At 39.5% G+C, this 21187-nt stretch overlaps 2 protein-coding genes across 2 annotated transcripts in view; one reads left to right on the forward strand and one right to left on the reverse strand.

Moving 5' to 3' along the window:
* The window catches only part of LOC133411151 (AP-2 complex subunit mu-A-like), a 17080-nt gene extending 12635 nt beyond the window's left edge, over nucleotides 1-4445 (forward strand). The window contains exon 13 of the mRNA XM_061693097.1: nucleotides 1439-4445. Within this exon, the coding sequence (XP_061549081.1) occupies nucleotides 1439-1573 (135 nt within the window). The 3' untranslated portion in view covers nucleotides 1574-4445. The remainder of the gene's footprint in view (nucleotides 1-1438) is intronic.
* On the reverse strand, nucleotides 3924-20337 carry pcyt1aa (phosphate cytidylyltransferase 1A, choline a). Its single transcript, XM_061693096.1, has 9 exons — nucleotides 20052-20337; nucleotides 13883-13990; nucleotides 12636-12735; nucleotides 12427-12543; nucleotides 10660-10811; nucleotides 10491-10569; nucleotides 8807-8949; nucleotides 8529-8717; nucleotides 3924-7500 (listed from the first exon to the last, which is right to left on the reverse strand). Exons 2-9 carry the CDS (start codon nucleotides 13988-13990, stop codon nucleotides 7273-7275), a joined length of 1116 nt encoding a protein of 371 aa, XP_061549080.1. The 5' UTR covers nucleotides 20052-20337; the 3' UTR covers nucleotides 3924-7272.
* Between the last annotated feature and the right edge of the window lie 850 nt (nucleotides 20338-21187).

Here is a 21187-nt window from a genome sequence, read left to right on the forward strand (position 1 = left end):
CCAGTTCTGTCAGCTTGGATGGTGAGCGTTGGTGGGCAGCCATTTTCAGGTCTTTCTAGAGATGCTCAATTGGGTTTAAGTCAGGGCTCTGGCTGGGGCATTGAAAAAGTCACATAGTTGTTCTGAAGCCACTCCTTCGGTATTTTAGCTGTGTGCTTAGGGTCATTGTCTTTTTTGAAGGTGAACCTTCGGCCCAGTCTGAGGTCTTGAGCACTCTGGACTCATCAGACCAGAGAATCTTTTTTTTCTCAACATCTTGGAGTCCTTCAGGTGGTGTTTTTTTTTTTTTTTTTTTTTTTTATAAATTAAAGCAAACTCCATGGGGGCTTTCATGTGTCGCCCTGAGGACAGGCCTCTGTCGGGCCACTCTGCCATAAAGCCCCGACTGGTGGAGGGCTGCAGTGATGGTTGACTTTCTAGAACGTTTTCCCATCTTCCGACTGCATCTCTGGAGCTCAGCCATAGTGATCTTTGGGTTCTTCTTTACCTCTCTCACCAAGGCTCTTCTCCGCCCGATTGTTCAGTTTAGTCGGACGGCCAGCTCTAGGAAGGGTTCTGATCGTCCCAAACGTCTTCCATTTCAGAATTATGAAGTCCACTGTACTCTTAGGAAGCTTAAGTGCAGCAGAATTTTTTTTGTAACCTTGGCCAGATCTGTGCCTTGCCACAATTCTGTCTCTGAACTCTTCAGGCAGTTCTTTTTGACTTCATGATTCTCATTTGCACTGTGAGCTGTAAGGTCTTCTTTAGATAGGGGTGTGGCTTTCTTTATCAAGGCCAATCAGTATAATCAAACACAGCTGGACTCCAATGAAGGTGTCGAACTATCTCAAGGATGACCAGAAGAAATGGACAGCACCTGAGTTAAATGTGTCACAGCAAAGGGTCTGAATACTTATTATGGATGTGATATTTCAGTTTTTCTTTTTTAATAAATCAGCAAACATTTCAACAATTACGTTTTTTTTCTGTCAATATGGGGTGTTGTGTGTACGTTGAGGGGGAAAAAATAATTTAAAGCATTTTAATAAATGGCTGCAATATAACAAAGTGAAAAATTTAAGGGGGTCTGAAAACTTTCGGTACCCGCTGTATATATTTCAAAGGGGAATGATGTTTTGAGATACAAATGTTTTGAGTTATGACCATGGTCACGGATGAAATTAAACTCTCTCAAAGGCACTGCTACAGTATGTTTGAGGATACACTTGTTTTTTTTTTGCAAGTGACCGTGCTGCATAAAGTTAGCAAAATACCTGTTGATTTCGCTGAGGTGTCCATGTTGTTAATACCAAAACACATGATTGTCGATTTCGAGCTCTGTCATTGTGGAGTGGCAACGAAAACGAGTCGACTAGTTAGTTCAACCCCTAACACACACACACATTATTGCTTGAGCACCCCCTGACTCAGTCTCTTCCCCCCGGTCTCTCCTTAGGTCCCGTTTGCCCCGTCTGGCCTCAAGGTGCGCTACTTGAAGGTGTTCGAGTCCAAGCTCAACTACAGTGACCACGACGTGATCAAATGGGTGCGCTACATCGGCCGCTCGGGCATCTACGAGACTCGCTGCTGAAATGGAACGTCACCCCCCCTGCGCGCAGCCACCCCATCCATCCTCTTACTGAATTTCTCAGTTCCTCTGTCTCCTCTCCCATTTATTCTTAGAGCTCCTCTCATATACCCCCTCCTAACTAGGTGTTGGAGATTGACTTTACATCATTTAAAACAAAAATAAATATGGCATAATGCACAGATATATGAAAATTGTGAACTATTGTATCGTATATCTCGTAGTGATGAGTAAAGCAGGGGTGATCGCAGGTGCACCAAGGGGGCTCTGTTGTGTTCATTCAGTGTTATTGTTCTCCACTCTCTAAATAGACTCGAGAGAGATTAGTCCCGCACCACTTTAACTTGAGAATTCTCTCTGGTAAGATGACATGTAGATGTTGTGGGTTCACATGAACCTTGGTATTGTTCTTGTGTATGAGTAGTCCACCCTTCAAATAATTAATTGCCCCTGTATTGTTGACCACCTCAACGACGGTTTAAATTGCTACTTTTGTCATTCTGCATTCAGTGAGGAAGAAGAGGACATTCAAGACAGGCTTGATGAGCTAAGTTAGCTGTTGACCCCCCCCCACCACCCTTTTTTTTTTTTTTTTTACTTTTTACTTTAAAAAGGAAAACAAATCTTACTAAATGTATCGAAAGCACTAAGACAAACTTCTTCCAGTGTTAGATGGAACACTTTCTCGAAAGAAAGTTGTGTTGGGGAAATCGGGCCTTCCCTGCAGTGTGGTTTAGAGGTGAGGTCTCCCCCTGGTGGTTACCTTTCCACTGTTTGCTTCATATTTGTAGCCCTGGTGACCGTTCTGTCCAATAAAATCTGACGATGTATCCAAAAGACTCATATATATTATATTATATATATATATATATATATATATATATATTTTTTTTAACAAATTTGGTTGCCTCGATTATTGAATTCCTGGATATTACATAAACTGTACGTTATGCTCCTTAATCATTTAAAAGCACCGGTGATAGTATTACTGTAAATATAACAATGTATTTTATAATTTTGTAACAGTCACCATCAGGGAATTTGATGCAATTATTCGGGGCACTAGGTGCAGTGCATTGTGCTACTGTACTATAATGGACGCATGGCTAAAACTACAACTCTCAAAATGCGCCGCAATAAACGCTTCCGTTCGTAAACAAATTGATCCTTTTTCAGCGTCATTCGTTATCATTTGTTTAGTGAGTAAGAAGACGGAAACCACTGGTTCAGAATCCAGATTTGAAACGCGCTACTATGTATGGTTGGTTTATATTGTGTCGCAAATTCTCTCGCAGCTAATAGTTTGCATAGCCATTCTGGAGTACAGTGGCCTTTGAAGGTCAAATAACATTTGGCCGAGAGAGACCGCGTTCAGGTTGCACTATGTCTGCACTAAATAATAAGGATTGCATGTAGAAAAGCTTACCATTCATTTTAGGTTTACACTATCGTACAAAAATATGGGTCCGCTTAGAAATTGTCGTATTTTTTATTTTACAAAGTTCATTTTTTGTTGTTTTTAATGAAGATAATAGGAAATAGGGGTAGGCTTGTTGTATTTCTCAATTCGGACCGCCGACTATTTATATTTTATCAGTTCTAATTTGTTGTATTTATTTTTCCATTTTTCTTCCTAAAGTTGGTTAATAAAAACGTATAAATTTATTTTAATAATTGTTCATTTATTTATTTTTAAGTAGGAAATATTTTCATCAGGGACATACCACATTTAACATTGTTTTCAGTTTACTAAAGATAAACAATGGATTAATTCATTATAATTAACTTTGGAAATAAATGGTTATAATTTGCTGTAACTACAATGCTAAGCATCAGTAAAATAGTAAAATAATTGTAGCGAAACTAACCATTTTCATCTGTTAATTATATCGAAGGTTAATTATGAAATGTTAAATTATTGCTTATTCAGTTAAAATGTTATTGTAAATAAAATATTACACAAGTCAAATAAGCAATGTATATCATTAGCCGAATAGTATATTTGCTTTAGCCATTTTTCACTGTCAATATAAAAATGCCCATGTGTTTATGTATTTATTTTTTCTTTCTGTCTGTGTAGATTCTCCGTCATCCGGGCGATGGTGATCCACAAACATTGATTCGAGGATACTGGACTCTTGTTTGTTTCACTTGTTTTCCAAAAAAAAATCAAAACTGACATTGGTAATTATGCCATTCGGCTAACAATGTAGACATTGAAACCATTTTCCATGTTTTAAATTAAATATTTGGGTAAATAATATCTGAAATTGATTATGATTTTTTAAAATCAGAATTGTTTTATTCAAACAAAATATTTTACAAATCTTAAATATACATTTTGACAGTTCTTTTGTTTTGCTTTGAAACCTCATCCAGGAATGACCTGGCCCATCTGTTTTCAAAATCAAATGTAGCACTTGAGCTCAAAACATTGCCCGCCCGTGCTCTTAAATTTGTTAATGGGGTACAACTGTCTTTTTCTTTGAAAAATAAGAACTTGTGAGTAACCCCCAAACTTTTGAAAAGTGCTGTATATATATGTCAAATTCAAGTTATTTGTGAATTGCAAGCTGCTTGTATGACGCGTATTGTGAGCACGGCTAAATAAGGATTCTCATTTGACCATAAATAGATTTCAACTCACTCTTAGACCAAATGATTGGGCACACTGTCACACGTACTTTGGCCGACACATTTAATACTTTTATCCCATCTTCCAACTCCTACAAAGAGGGACTCAATGACCCCCAAACAGTAAAACAAATGAAAATTAAAATACACTTCAAAACACTAGTATCGTAGTGGTGGCCAATACACAACTGGCCGCTGGAGTTGTTGTTGACATTAGTCGCCACACTGTGATGACGAAACACTTTCCATCCAAAAGACATCCCCACATTAGCCAAGTGATTATTCCAATAGCAAATGTGATCTCTATTTATTACAATTGAGACAGTTGCTTTGGGGAATAGATCAGACACAACACTAGATACACGTGCACAATCTATCGAGACTACTAATTTAAGTTTTTGGTGCAGCTCTCATACTGGATCACATCAGATGAGCAGGTGCGCCTAAAGTTATGACCAGTTAGTGTAGACTGGGGTTTTTCCCTCCACAGGACCATGAAAACACTTAATTTTAGTACACGAGACACGACACGCTCAAATATTTAAAGTATCTGAAACAATGTCTCTGTTCTTGATCAGAAGGAGAAATTAATTCTTTACAGGAGACAACAATCGTAAGTGTTTTTTAAACAGGTGGGTATTAGTTTAATATTTCCTAATATGAATACGATGGAAAGCTGTTTGTGCATTTATTCTATATAATTGATATCCATTTTAAGGTTCACGTACGAGTACGCTTTGTCCTCACTAGTAGGACAACTTTGGCATACTCGCTAGGAGTATACTAGTAGTATAACACGCAGACTAGTGCCCAGTTTTGCCGAATATGCCAAGGTTTTATTTCCAGAAATTTAGCTTGAGAACAAAAAGCAGAGTTGTAAAACTGCATGGACAACGTCTGTCATTATCGCAATTAAAATTGGGACTGTGCCTTCACAGATAGATGTAAATACCTGCAAAACAAAACAAAAAAGCCTAAAAGTGAGTTAATAAAGTCAACATAATGAATAGGTTTGCAAAATGTGGGCTGTCACTATCAAATCTTTCTAGAATCGATTAATTATTGATCAAATAAATAATAATGCCCCCCATAACTAAAAAAAAAATAAATAAAAACTTTTTTTTTTTACTACTAACATGCATTTTGTACCCATTTATAAGGGATGGACTTCAACCCTTAAATTGCATATATTGGTACTGAGCAGAGGTGGGTAGACTAGCCAAATATTGTACTCAAGTAAGAGTACTGTTACTTTAGAATATGACTCAAGTAAAAAGTAGTCATCCAAATATTTGAGTAAGAAAGTACTCAATGAAAAAACTACTCAAGTAAACCAACTTGTAACTTCTGATTTTGTTTTTCAAATCAGAGCATGAATATCAAATAAAAGACAAAAACAATAATATATGGGAGTCGACACACACCTGCCACCATTTCGATTTTTAACTGCCCAAAAACCAACACATGCATTGGGCCCTACAGAAACATGATTTGCTTTATTCACTTCAATGACTTCATGAAGAAGCTCTTTGCTGACCAGACTTTGTGATTGTGTGTGCGTGTTCATGTGCGACACCATAGGCTAGGGATAATGTTGCCATATCCACTGCCAAAACAACAAAAGAAACATCTGCAACTTATCGCAAGGTGTTTTCTCAAGTTAGAAGTGGGCTGAAATATCCAAGTTTGGGCAGTCACAATGTAAGAGCGACATGACAAAGCTGTTTTTTTTTTTTTTTTGAGTCTGTAAAGTAAACACACTCTCGTAACCGTTTTTTTTTTTCTACCACAAATTGAGTCATTTTGATCGGTTCGCGAAGGTGTGTGCGTGGTCATGTGACTGCCTTGTGCCGTCTGATTGACGAATTGGAGTCAAATGACAGTGATCACGTTGGATTGGCGCAATAGGCGCCTATGTAGAAGTCAAAGATGGAGTATAAAAATAGACGGGCACACGGAACAATGGACTAATAAGAAGTAGCGAACGGCATGAGTAAAGTAAAAGTACAGTACATTTAAAGTACTCTGACAAGTACAGTTTATAATGTTACTCGAGTAAATGTAACGCCTTACACCCGACCTCTGGTACTGAGTGTATGGTATAAATTTGGTGTACAGAACTTGAGACAGCAAAATGCTAAATGGTTAGCAATCGCGATTACCATTTTAGTTAACAAAAACTAATGCTGACGCCATTCAGCTCACCCTTATGTTATATATGTTGTTTTAAAAAAAAAGTAATTACTTACAGATGCTCCTTTGTCATTTTTGGCAAAGTTTATCATTGTATATGATGATATACGGACACAATGTTGGCTACATTGTGTCCGTCTGCAACGAATGTCTGTGTGAGACATGAGTTGCTGCAGCGCAAACACGGTTCTGGGCGGAACTTTTTTTTTTTTTTTTTTTTTTTTTTTAGAGCATGGAGGCAGAAATTTTGTGTTGGCCTATTTTTGAAGTTGATATAGCAAAGTAAATTGATTTCTTCCCCCCAGCCATAAAAATCATAGAAATGTTCCATGGGAATTAATGGGAATAAATAAGGAATTCAAAACTTTTGCTAAGGTTTGCTCTTACTAGGGAATTGCAAAGTGGAGGAAAAAAACTGGTGCAGTTAAGGTACAGTGATGCCCTCGCATGTGCGCGAGTAGAGCTACTTAATTCACATGGATGTCTGCTTAAAGACAAAAAAATATATATTTATGCTTGAATCCAAAATTCCCCATCTTAACTTCCCCTACTTAGCCCCCCAATTTTTGTTTTTATATATACACACACTTGAATGTGATACATTTCCATGAAATTACCATAAATTCCTAGTTATTTCCTGTGGAAAGTTTCCAGTTCTAAATGTTTCCAAATGTCCCGTTTTACTTCCCATGGAAATTTACTGGAAATTGTCCACCCTTTTGAAATCCCACTCAACTTACTAAGAACGTGTGACAAATTGGTGCACAAAAATAAGGATATAAACAGGTGACAAGTGCTAAAATTCCGACAGCAACAAAAGCAACAGAATCTGCTGCTAGAGTGAAAAAAAAGAGAACAAATTAAAAATGACCACTCTAATTGTCGTCGTCTTCATCTTCGTCATCGTCGTCCTCGCTGACGAGGTATCCGCCCCCCCGCGCGCCGCTGTGGTGAGGTGAGGGGGGCGGGGAGCTCTTGTTGAAGAAGGGCAGGCGGAAGGTGGGAGAGGGTGAGCGCTCCTCGCGGGCCGGACTGCTGCTGGGGCTTTGGCGAGGGCTGATGGCCTGTAGCATGCGGCCTTTGCCCTCCTTCAGCATATGCTTCTGTTCACACACACACACACACACACACAACAAATGAAACTCGGAAGTCCACTGTACTAACAGTTCAAACTGTATACATGCCACAAATTATGATACAACAAAACACTTTTTTCATTTCAAACTCATTTTACATAAATAACTTTTATCACTTCCACTAACCTAGGCTAAACTAAGCACCCCCCAACATGCAAAGCTTTTGTTTACTACTACATTGAAACCATGTACTGTACTGCTTTCCTATCAATACAGGGCGTTAGCGATATCTTGAAATGCAAAATCTTATTGCGTTGTAGAAAATGCCCGAAAAACACCAAACAGCTGGGCATGAAGCTATCGAATATTTTTAGAATCCAGTATTTTGCCGATCATCCCAACAATTAATCAGACAAAAAAATATTTGCCATTATAAAACACAGTAACTGCACGTGAGTTGCAGATATTATTTTTGTTCACTTGGGGTCACCATCCTCATGTTCTGCTATAGTTTCTTTGACTTTGAGTGTGTATGGCTTTGAACAGCAGGGCCTGGTGAGTGACGTGGGTGTCGTCGAATGACGTGACAAATGAAGTGTAGAGTTGGCGGGCTGTTAACTACAGTAACATTAGCCTGTAGGAAAAAATGATCCAAGCTTCTTGGTAGAGATTTTGCTTCAACCTTTTTTGTAATCGAATTATTCAAGTTATTCGATTAATTGTTCCAGCCCGCCACTCGACACTAACTTCTCTCGTTCTGAGCTCAATTGTTGCTGTCTGACAAATATTGTGTTTGCCACACCAGAGAACATAAAAATCTGATTGTGGGATGAGGTGTTGCTGTGTAAACATGCAGAGTTGTGGCAAAAAAAAAAAAAAAAAAAAAAAAAACTTAAGCTGCATCTTCAAATACTGGATCTCTGTGAAAAAGAGGCTTATGTGAAAGAAGATGACCTTTCCATTTTTTTAGTCACAGCAGCTGGCTTCCATTATGACACTGAATACTGATGTGTTTTTCGTGCCGTGTCAGCAAAAAGAACACAAGACATCCTCACCAGAGCTCCCTCGGGCCCAAACATCTGCAAGAAGTTGCCGATGAACTCCCGGGACTTCTCCTCCCACTTCTGGATGAGGTCGATGCTTTTCTCCTCCACCTTTAGGACGAACTCTTTGCTCTTCTCCTCCACGTCTCGTACCTTCCTCTTCACCTTGTCCACACGCTCCTGCAGGTGGTACTTCTTCTCCTGGAGAACGGCGACGAATCCGCGACACGATCACGTCAGGCAACCGCTCTTCCTCGCGCGAGATTTGAATGTGACGAGCGTTTTCTTACGTTGATGAAGCTGACGTTGAGCTCCTTGGCCGTGTAACCCCTCTGTAGGTTGCGCCTGACGTACAGGTCGTAGTCACGGACGATGCGCGTGATGATGTCGGAGGTGGAGATGCCTTCTGTCCGCTGGGTGGGAGCAAACATCCCTGCACGCAGCAAAGACATCACAGCATGTCAAGACTCTTCCAGCTGTTTACAATTCTGTATACCAGTGATTCCCAACCACTGAGGGATTATCACGTGTGAAGCAGGAAATTACCAAATTTCACTTAATTGGTCCAAATATGATTTTATTTATTTATTTTTTTTTTTTATATATGGCAGCAATGTATAGGGACAGGCAGAACAATTAAATGCTCTTCCACTAGAGCGCCAAAGGTAAAATTAACATGTATAAACCATTTTTATGTAATTGTGTATAGATGCCACAAGATGGCAGCAACATACTCATAGCGGACAGGACCATCAAGCATCAACACCATAAATCTAGCATGTACACAATCATGAGCCCATGTTACATAAACAACAGTACTGAGCAGTAAAATTATTCACACAAAAAAAAACGCTTCACATGAGGCTTAGCAATTGTATTAGCTAGCATACTAACTTAAATAACACACTAGAACAAACTGATGCGACATCACACACGGGCAAAGGAAAACGGTATGAAGTCAATAACACCACTTTTTGGCATTTACACACAATTAATGTTAGGGGAATTAAGTCAAATTTTAGTAGCTGCATCGAGAGAGAAGCAAAAACATACTTTCACTTTTACTTTTGACAGTGCCCGAGGTGTATTTAAGGACCGCCAACAAAGCAGGACATGTCAAATGCAGACGAGAAAACACTATCGATGATTTCAACACCCATCAGCATACAACCGCACCGGCCTTTCCACTAAATAGAAAGAACACAACAACACCAAGATGTCACCAGATGGCGCCAAATAAATTTATCGCTTGTGCCCGAGCACAAAAACAGTGAGTAGATGAGTTTCAGCAGATAACAGAGGATACATTCTAAAACAAAATCTGCAAATATGCAAATTTAGAAATGTCGCGATTAGATGGGGGTTCACTGTACAGTGGTGCCCCGCTACATTGCAGATTTTTTTTGTGGAACGTAGCTCATTGTCTATCGTGGAAATATGCGGTTTACAGTGATCGTTTTTATGGGTTTTAACTATTTCTTAAATACTGTAATGCCCTTGCATGAGGGAAAGGAGGGCCACAATTGCCGATGCAATTTTGAGATATTTATTGAACGCTGGGAGAACAGTAAAACACAAGTCATGCAAGAGCTACTGTCATCCACAGCTCACACCGCGACACTCAAGCAGACTCACCGATGTCACACATGACCCCACTAGGCCCCGCCTCTTAAAAGCACATTCTTAACACACAGATACTACAACATGTACAATATTTGCTATACATTTTATGCTTGCAATTTGTGTGTGTTCAACTAAATTTACAATGTGTTTAAAGTGTACTCTAAATTGTCTTTAGGTGTGATTGAGAGCAAAATGTATGTATTTTTTGGGTGTATATGTTCTCTGCGATTGGCTAGCGACCAGTCCACGGGGTGTACCCAAAGATCAGCTGGGGTATACTTCAGCTCACCCGCGAACCTAATGAGGACACACCCTATAGAAAATGGATGGATGGATGGATGGGCTGTTTACCTGCTTCCTTAATGTGCTTATATATGTCGTCACTGCCTGCCGAGGAGTATGGGATGTCATCATGGGCCACAAAGTCAATCTGGACAAATAAACAAAAGTGAGATTCAGACATAAAAACAATATACAAAACAACAAGGCGACAGGTTTGTAGGTCCTCTCATCCACTCACGCGGTGCTTGGTGAGGAACTCAGGCGTTAACGTCCAAGGAGCGTTCCGCACCACTTCGTCCACGTAGCGACAATGTCGGATGGCGTCGTAGCGTTCGTCTTCATTCATGACCGTGAAGCCCTTGAACTTGTGCGTCAGGTCATCACTGCACACTTGGAACAGGAATAATAGATATGAAAAACCCACCCTACGATTATGATGATGAAATGAGTATGCTGGCTTTGAAAAGTAAGCTTTAAATCCATTTCTCAGCGAACACAAGAACATTTTGTTATTTTTTATTTTGATGACTACTCACCCGTGTTTATGTATTTGTGAATCACAATTTCTTAACATTGTTTTTGCAACATTAAATGAAACTGGGCCATATATTTCAGTATTATGTACAATGGATAGATACCGTACTTTATTCAACGACAAGGGAAATTCATAGTACAGTGGGGCCTTATGAGTTTAATTTGCTTCGTGACCACACTAATAACTCAAAACAATCGTATCCAGTGATGTCAGTAACGCATGACAAAGTAACACGTTACTCCCAAAATGTGGTCCAGTGAAATCATAAGTAATCGAACGCGTTACTTTTTATATTAGAGTAGTCAGATTACAGTTACTTTGATTTAGCTGCCAATAGTTACTTTTTTGTTCACGAGAACCAGAATTTAATATGTTTTTGCATACTATCCTATTTATCGTCAGGCAACAGATATTTATCATGAACAAACTGCTGTGCTTGGGAACATGAGGCAAGTCAATAACCAGGACACTTGCTTCAGTCACGGTGCATGTTATAAGTGAAGACCAATTTTCAGCCTTTGTTTTAGTAATGACTAATAAAACAGACAAAACACACTATATTCTTAACTATCCGTAACTAAAATGCACACAACGACTAAGTACAATATCGAAAAAAGGCGAAATATTTATCAACGGAGCCATGGCAATGACGTCACGTGACGTGTTGCACGTTTTCCACACATAGTCAACTCACATGTACCCAAGCAGCCAGCGGCACAAACACAATGGACGCTGACAACTCTGACGAGGGATTGGCATACTTCAACTGGAAATACAGTCACTACTTCCGAGTAGCAAAGCAAATCTATTTATATAGCGCATTACATACACAAGGTAACTCAATGCGCTTTACATGATTGGAAGCATTTAAAAACAAAGGGGGAAAAAAACGCTTAGCAATGACTCATCTAGGAGACCACAAAGGAACTCAGGACAACTTCTAACGAACTGCAGGCCTCCCTTGCCTCAGTTAAAGTCAGTGTTCATGACACAACAATAAAGAAAAAACTGGGAAAAAATTGCATCCATGGCAGAGTTCCGAGGGAAAAACCACTGCTGACCAAAAAGAACATAAGGCTCATCAATAATTTTTCACGGCACTGTATGTGGTTGTTTTAAATATATGCCGTGTATTTTTCTTGGATTTATGTTTTGTTTGACAGGAAATGTCAACTGGGCATTGCAGTAAACAGCTTGAAGCCTCTTTTTGAAGAATTGTTCACAATCTGCCAAACCACGGCTTGTTGTGGAAAAAAGAAGAAAATATTTTGCTCGAATGACAGCTCGTACCTGGAAAAACTTAACTAATGTAAGTCGGGTCACTTGTATCTCGAGGCACCACTGTACCTCCCTGACAATGTCAATCAAAACAGAGCATTATTATCTTTGTAAAGGCAATTCTTTTGTATTGTAACTCATTGAATTGTGCAGGGCTGCCTAATGTTGTGGATTGTACATACAATCACTTACCTCCGACTATGAGGTGCGTATTTGGGAAGAGGCCTTTGGCCTGCATAAGAGCCCTTGCATGTCCTGAGTGGAAAACGTCAAAGATTCCATCAGCATACACCCGCACCGGCCTTTCCACTAAATTGAAAGAAAAAGCATCGATGATTAATTCTGTTGACATGCAATGAAACGACAACGTGGAAAGAATGATCAATGATGGTATGACTCACGCCGTGTTCCCCGTTTGGCCTCCTCCATGCTGACCCTCTCGTAGGGTTGCGCATTAGCTGGCACCAGCTCATCAGCGAAAGGCGCAGGGTGCTTCAACCCCTGAAGGAGCCCCGCACACAGCATGTGAGGTTAAATAGTGCTCAAGAGCCTGTACTAGTAGTACATTTTTGCAGAGGATAAAGAATAAATGCCTGTGAGCATTGTTGTTTGTATGCTCTAACTGTATGTGTTGCTACTGCTAGTGTCCAAATTAGTTTGAAGGTTCATAGGTCATACTACAGCACGTGTCTCATGAATGCTTTTATGTATGTTGTGATCCATCTACTCTAACCTTAGAAGCAGTGCATTGCACTTACAGCACTTCAAATTTTGTGGACTGTTATACAGTACCTGCATTTCATTTGTAAACGGTTGTTCATCTATTAGTAAGTTAATACATTTTTTTTAAATTGTATTGTTTTTGTTGACTTTTTCTTTGGCACTCACACTCAACAAATACCCTGTATAAAAAACTAAAATTATTACTGAAACTAATAAAAACTAAACTAAAACGAAGGATTTTTGAAAAAATTAAAAGTAATAAGAACGAACAAACCTACTCTAAAAACTAATTAAAACAGAATCTGGGGAAAGAAAGTCAACAAATAAAAATGAACTGTAATGGAAAATACAAAACTACTATAACCCTGCCTTGTAACTCAAATTTTTGGTTGCAAGTCAAGACAAAAGTATCTCTAAAAATATTCAGTCGGGTCACTTGTAAATTGAGGTACTATTCTATAACTATATATAAATAATTAATAATATATAGTGTATACAGTACATACACAGGTGCATCTTAATAAATTTGAATATCGGGGATACGTTCACATATTTTGGTAAAAAAAGTAAGACTTACATAGATTCACTCAATGCATTCTATGCTAATTTCTAAAGTCTTAATCATTTTAAGTATTTCTTGTGTAATATTCAAATGTCATGATGTTAGTCTGAAATATTTCACTGTTCAATCTAGATAATGAGATTCACTGATTGAACAATTGAAATAAATGAGAATTTCCACATTATTGTGTGTGTATTTATTTATTTTTTGTGGTGGGTGATTTATTTCTTCAGGTGCAGTTCAAGTAATGCATCATGAACACTTTTTAATTACCAAGGACGCCCAATGCCCGCTTACTCTTTTGTGCAATGCCCATAAAATTAGTAAGACATGAAACCTTGTGACACACACACACACACTCACCACAGTGCATCTGGGGATTTTCCCAATCCTTTCTCCCACCTCGTTGTCCACGTTGGACACATCACGTTTCCTCTTTCTGGACTGAAGTGGCACGCTGGTGCTCTGCATCTAAGCCAAAGGTGAAGACAAACGACTATAACAGCTGACCTGACGACACGCCAGAAGAGAGCGATATCCGGTTAATGTCACGTCGTATTGACGCAGCATAAAGTCAGCGGTGTGACCATATTAGATTCTTATTGACTTCAGCTGACCCCGCTACGTTACTGTCAGCTGAGTCACTTGCCACAACCAACACACGCTGTTCCATTTAAAGTAGAGGTCATCAATATGGTGCCCACGGGCCCCCAAGAGCCATATAAGTAGCCCACGGGCCTGTTTTTTTAAATTACCATAATTTCTCGCGTATAATGTGCATTCCCCCCCCAAAAAAATGGTCAAAGGTCAATAGTGCGCATTATACATAGGTATAGGGGCAAATGGAAAAAAACTTTCACATTTGATAAATGTATGCCGCCATCTAGTGGTTATGAAAAAGCTGTACACGTTCATTCCAAAATGCCACCGCCACCTAGAGGTTATGAAAAAGGTGTACACTTTCATTCCAAAATGTCACCGCCACCTAGAGGTTATGAGAAAGGTGTACATTTTCATTCTAATATGCCACTGCCACCTAGTGGTTATAAAAAAGGTGTAGCCTACACTTTCATTCCAATATGACAAGGGGTACATATGACTGCATATATGTACAGTTGTCCTCATAAGTTTACATACCCTAGCAGAATTTGTGAAATATTATTTAAAAAAAAAAAAAAAAAGAAATGACTGATGACTGAACAACAACCATCATTAATTTCTTTATGGTTATGTTTTGTTTAATCATAATAATTTTCTGAAATGCTTGACCGTTTAATTTGAATCCCATTAAAATAAAATGTGTTTCGCCTGTTCCTTCATGTTTTCTTAAAATAATTGTACCCATCTTACAAATTCTGCCCGGGTATGAGCACAACTGTGTGTTTTCTAATTTACTATATAAAGTAGGGCTGTGAATTTCAAAATAAGAGCAAGTAAATTAAAAAAGGTATTACCTGTTCAAATAAATTGCTTAACTTCAGAATAATTCTTTGAAAAAAACTAACAAAATACAGATCATACTTCATGTTTTGATCATAGGAGTAGAAGCAAAATCATGCATTGTAAAAATGCATTATGCATAGGTAGATGGGTTTTACAGAATTTTGAGGTAAACTTTAGGGGTGCGTAATATACATGGGTGCACATTATACAGGAGAAATAACGGTAGATTTTCTAGGAATGTTGTAGAAGTGATCATTAGAAATTGTAAAAGTTGCAGAAATTTATAAAAATAGGACTATTACTGGTACAGCTGTTGTTGCGCCCATTATTCTCTCATCCCTTTTGACTTAACTTGAGGTAAAGTGTTGCATATTGTTATCCATCTATCCATTCATTTTCCATACCGCTTACCCTCACGAGGGTCATAGGTGTGTTGGCGCCTATCTCAGCTAACTCTGGGCGAGAGGTGGGTTACACCCTGAACTGGTCGCCAGCCAATTGCAGGGCACATAAAAACAAAAAAAATGTCACATTCACAATCACACCTATGGGCAATGTTGTTTCTTAAATTAACCTAGTTAATTGAAGAAACTAATTTAGTTTCTTCAATTAATCATGTTTCTAGAATGTGGGAGGAAAGTGGTGTACCGGGAGAAAACCCACGTAGGCATGGGAAAAACATGCAAACTCCACACAGGCGAGGCCAGAATAGAGTCCTCAGAACTGCGAGGCAGATGTGGTAACCAATCGCCCTCCCTTATTTCCTGTATATTGTTATTTAATTGTTTCCTACCAGGTTAAATTGTCATTGATAAATATTGTGAGAGAGCATGAACATGATTGATCAGTGTCTTCACATAGATGAATATCATTATTGATAATATATACTCATAGATAATTTGAACACATTGGTTATTTCAAAAGTATGCATCAAATTGGTAGCCCTTCGAATTCATCAGTACCAAAGAAGTAGCTCTCATTTTCAAAAAGGTTGTTGACTCCTGATTTAGAGAACACAATCAGCATCAAGTAAAAAGCAGAATTTGACAAAACGGATACAAATTCCAATTTGACTTGACTACTTTAAAGCACATGGAAAATTAGTTTCTTAATAGGAGTGAAAAGATTTACAGTTGAAACCAGAAGTTGACATACACTACATAAAAAACACCTTTTTTTTCTTACTGTCTGACATGAAATCAGAATAAACATTTCCACACGTTTTAGGCCAATTAGGAATAGAATTACCAAAAAGATTTCTGTTTTCTAAATGCCAGAACAATGAGAGGATTCTTTTTAAATAATGTTTCATTACTTTCTTCAAGTCAGAGGTTTACGTACAGTAAAATTACAATGCCTTTAAACAATTTAGGAAAACTGAAATGATGTCATGTCTTTGGAAGCTTCTGATAGGTTTATTGACAACACCTGTGAATGTATTTGAAGGAAAACCTGGAATGCACTGCGTTGTGCCATATCATGGAACTAAAGTCTTACGAAATCAGCTGAGATATTAGGAAGATAAGATTATGGACTTGTCTGGTTCATCCTTGGATGCAATTTCCAGATGCCTGAAGAGAGATTTAAACCCGGAACCTCTGACAGTGAGGCAGACATGCTGGTCACATGCTGCTTTTTTGTTTAGAGTACAATTTACTCACAATTGCAGAACTATTTTCAAACCTTTAAAACGTATTCAAAGAATCCTTTTCAAGAATTTCAAGCAAAGGAAGAGGAAAAGTCTAACACTGATGTGAGAAATTACCTTAATACTTTGTATTTTCAATTGGAATAAGGTCCGGGTTTGGGTTGGGCCATTCCCAAAAACTTTGAGATGGTAATCTAAAAAGGCTGTGTTAACAATTAACGACGTTGTCTTATTAGAGGCCAATTCCAGACATGCTGCAAACAATGCTTGAGGCCAACGAAGGGAGAGTATTGTTATTTTTAAACACCCAGGAAGTCAGATTCAGAACGTCTTTCTGACTCAACATTGCAGCTATGTGAGTTATATAAAAGCCTGCACAATTACAAGTGACAGTTGCAGGCGTGCCAACACTCAGCCGTCAGCCGCCAAGGCCACCAGCGGGCCTGCACATTTTACCACATATGCTTCTATAATAGGACGGGAGTGACAAGTCCTGTTTGACCACATGCATGCACTGGGATCACCCCTTGCACTAGTAATGTAATTTTTTGGGGACAATGGGGTTTATGCTACATATGGGGCGGGACTTCCGGCAAAACTAATTCTGCCACCGCAATTACTTCCGGGGACCCCACATTCGGCATGGTCTCCGGGTTAGATTTTTGTAAACGCTATCTGCCAGCCATTGCTACGGCATGCTCCCGAAGTAAAAGGAAATGTTTCAAGTTTCAGCGAACAAAAAGCACTACTGTCGATCATCGACGTGTACCGTTAATTTTTTTAAAATGTGTGCCTTTGTGGGAGGCTTCTATAGTATTAGCTCGTAAGAACGGCAGCCGCATCGCACACGACACCGCTGAGCGAAGCATAGGGAAAAATGAAAAGTGTCGAGGAGAGGTTTTCCGATTGTGTAAACGTTATACCAACAAATTATATTGTGAAACATTCCCGATACTATTTTGGAGCTCGTGGATGATCAAAAGTTGACTTGGAGGCAGTCATTAAGAGTCGAGCCACGGCCACGCTATGAAGTCACGGAAGTATGACATAACTCCTTTCAGCTCTGCAGCGCCGTGGTTTTTCTGGTGTACTTACTGTTCAAAGTTTTAAACGCAAGCTTATGTAGGATGGGCACATATAATTGGTACCGCTGTAAACTCGAGTTAAATAAAACAGTAAAGTGAGGATAAACAGTACGGAAGACGAATGAATCATTGTAGTTTTGAACAAAGAATGAGTGGGCTGTAGTGAGCTAACATTAATAGCTATGCTAGCTACGCAGTAGACCATATTGAACTCAAGTATTGACATGGATGAATCTGCTTTAATGATATGACTCAACTCGTTCGGCAAAATTTTCCGTGCGCCCTGAGTTAATTGTAAATAATTCAGTCAATTTGCATAGAGATAAACGGACCGGAAGCAGCGGCGCGGGATCAGTCCTCAAAATCGGAAGTGCGTGGGATAACCCCCATTTCACTCAACAAGGATTTATCAATCTAGTAGTGATTTATCTTATTTGAGGTGGCAATTTTGCATTTATCTATCTAATTTAAAACAGCGAGGTTATACAGTAATGGCCGTTAGTTATTACACTCAAAATACACCACTATATATTTTAATGTTCAGTTATCCACTTAACTTGAATTGTGTTGGAAAGCAAATGTAGTGTTTTACATTAATCAATTAAAAGTTCATTTAACTTGTGCAATCTTTTATAACAGTGATTCTCAAAGAGTGATACAAGTACCACTTGTGGTAAGAGGACACCCTCTAGTGGTATGTGAAAGAATGACTGAATTAATTGTGCATGTTACAGTGTCGTAGACCTTTTTAACATCCAGTACCTGTGTTTATTTTTTGAAGTACAAAAATATTGCATTTAATCTTTTTGAAGTGTTTGCTTCTCAAATTTTTTTTTTTTTTTACTTTTATGTACAATCCATTTGAATTCATTCATCTAGCTGGAGCTATCTTTGGGCGAAAGGCAGGGTACACCCTGAACTGGTCGCCAGCCAATCGCAGGGCACATGTAAACAAACAACCATTCTCACGCACATTCACAATTTAGAGTCTTCAATTAACCTACCATGCATGTTTTTGGGATGTGGGAGGAAACCGGAGAAAACCCACGCAGGAACCCATCCATTTTCTACCGCTTATCCGATGTTTGGTCGCGGGGTCAGTAGCTTCAGTAGGGACGCGCAGACTTCTCTCTCCACGGCTACTTCCTCCAGCTCTTCCGAGGGGATCCCGAGGCGTTCCCAGGTCAGCCGAGAGACGTAGTCTCTCCAGCATGTCCTGGGCAGTCCCCGGGGTCTCCTTCCGGTTGGATGTACCCGGAACACCTCACCAGGGAGGTGTCCGGGAGGCATCCGAATCACATGCCCCAGCCACCTCAGCTGGCTCCTCTCAATGTGGAGGAGCAGCAGCTCTACTCTGAGCTCCTCCCGGAAGACCGAGCTTCTCACCCTATCTCTAAGGGAGAGCCCGGACACCCTGCGGAGGAAACTCATTTTGTCCACTTGTATCCGGGATCTTGTTCTATCAGTCACAACCCACAGCTCGGTGAGGGTAGGAACGTAGATCAAACGTCGATCTACGTTCCACGCAGGCACAATTATTAAAATATAGTTTTTTTATTTTCCTATATTTAAATGTAGTGTTTGTTTTCAAACTGTGCATACTGTTACAGTGGCGTAGTATAGTATTAAATATACCTTTAAGGTATAAAACCTCTGCCTGGTTTTTGAGAAACACTAGTCCCACTATGCTACCATATTTTAATGTTGGTTATGTCAGTGGTACTTTGAGAGCCAAGTTTCTTTTTTAGGTGGCACTCAGTGTAAAATGTTAATATTATAACATATGTTAAAAACTAATTTTCCCCAAAACAGGTGGAATGCACTTCCATGTCTAGATTTCTAGACACTCTTAATAAGTAGTTAACACATTTGTTTTAGGCAAGAATTCCAGTTGGACTTGATTGCTCTGATTTTTTTTTTTCTTGTAATAACTATAATTTTTTGACTCTGTATTTTAACCTAGCAAAGCACTTTGTGAAACCCGTGAGAAGTGTTATACAGTAGAAATACAATTAAATAATAATTATTTAATACGCCATTGCAAGTGAAGCCAAGCCCTTTTAAACTTCCGCAGTTGACTCCATAGGCAACTTCAACAAAAGTCAACTGGTATTTGCAACCATATGCACTCACAATTTTGATTAAGTCAATGACACATTAGGGAGGGGGGAAAAAAACGTGGATCTGTCTAAAGTGGACGTGCAGGCTATTTTTAAAGACTGCTCTCAAGGTGAAAATCAGCTGAAACTAGTGACAGCAGATACCAGTGACACTGGTTGAGCAGCTTTAAGTTTGCTTGTTTTCTTTTGCTAACAGCAACATGTACATGAGTTTTGTTCTGTTAGTGTTTACTTACTGTTGTTCACTTTTGTCCGGTGTGCTACTTGTTGGTTTCTCGGTGCCCCCTCCTACGCGAAGCTAGCCGGCTAACTGTAAGGAAGCTCGCTAACGCCGCTGTCAACTTCTTCGGCGTGTTAGCGAACTTGGAGCTAGTCAGCCGGATACAAGTTGAAACAGTCACCCGGCGCCGTGCTGCTACGCCCTGGTGCTCGCTGTGCGAGAGCCGGAACAGCGCACGGAGCAGGGGGAGACACGCAATTTGGCAGCACAGCAGTGACAGATTGTACTACAACGCTGACAGGTCAACCTTTGGAGAACTACAAAAGTGACACAGCCTACCAGCGGAAGTGATTTGGGGGAGAATATACATTTCCGGGTTTGTATGAGGGCGGTACTGCCACCAAGCATATTGACATTTAAATTAACTGTTGTCCTGAGGTCAGTTAAATCATGTATATTTTAATTAAATGAAATAATAATAATAATGTTAAATGTATATTGAAGTGAAATGAGAGAGCGAGAGAGTCCTGAATGGGACGTATGGTTCTTCTTCTCTTCCTCGTTTGGGGATCTGACCACAACTTGATACACCGAGAGTCCACCTAAAGGCCGCTGGTGGAATAGTAGGTGGCCAACAAAGGACGGTTTAGTCTCAAGAAACAGAAGAGGCGCTGCAGAACCGTAGATAAAGACTTACAGTATCTTTAGCCAAAGCTCTCTGGTTTTGATGTAACTGACTGGTTTTATGTTTTTAAAGACATAGAGTGTTCAATTAACCTATCCATCCATTTTCCGTACCGCTTATCATCACTAGGGTTGCGGTCGTGTTGACGCCTATCGCGGCTGGCTCTGGGCGAGAGGCGGGGTACACCATGAACTGGTCGCCAACCCATCGCAGGGCACATGTAGACAATCATTCACACCTATGAGCAATTTAGAGTCTTCAATTAATCTACCATGCAGATCTTTGGAATTTGGGAAGAATCCAGATCCGGTCGACTACCCGGAGAAAGGCACAAGGGAGCAAACTCTACACAGGCCAGGCCGGATTTGAACCTGTGTCCTCAGAACTGTAAGGCAGATGTGCTAAGCAGTTGTCCACCGTTCCACCTAAAGAAATATAGTCTTATTCCTTGTTTTTTTTATATATAT

The sequence above is a fragment of the Phycodurus eques genome, chromosome 13, assembly GCF_024500275.1.
Source record: "Phycodurus eques isolate BA_2022a chromosome 13, UOR_Pequ_1.1, whole genome shotgun sequence".
NCBI classification, from domain to species: Eukaryota; Metazoa; Chordata; class Actinopteri; order Syngnathiformes; family Syngnathidae; genus Phycodurus; species Phycodurus eques.

Coding starts and splice junctions, on each gene's coding strand:
- pcyt1aa (XM_061693096.1), bottom strand. CDS start 13,990: ATGCAGAGCACCAGCGTGCCACTTCAGTCCAGAAAGAGGAAACGTGAT. Junction 10,570..10,659: donor AGTTCCTCACCAAGCACCGC/GTGAGTGGATGA, acceptor TTATTTGTCCAG/ATTGACTTTGTGGCCCATGA. Junction 7,501..8,528: donor TTGGGCCCGAGGGAGCTCTG/GTGAGGATGTCT, acceptor GTGTGTGAACAG/AAGCATATGCTGAAGGAGGG.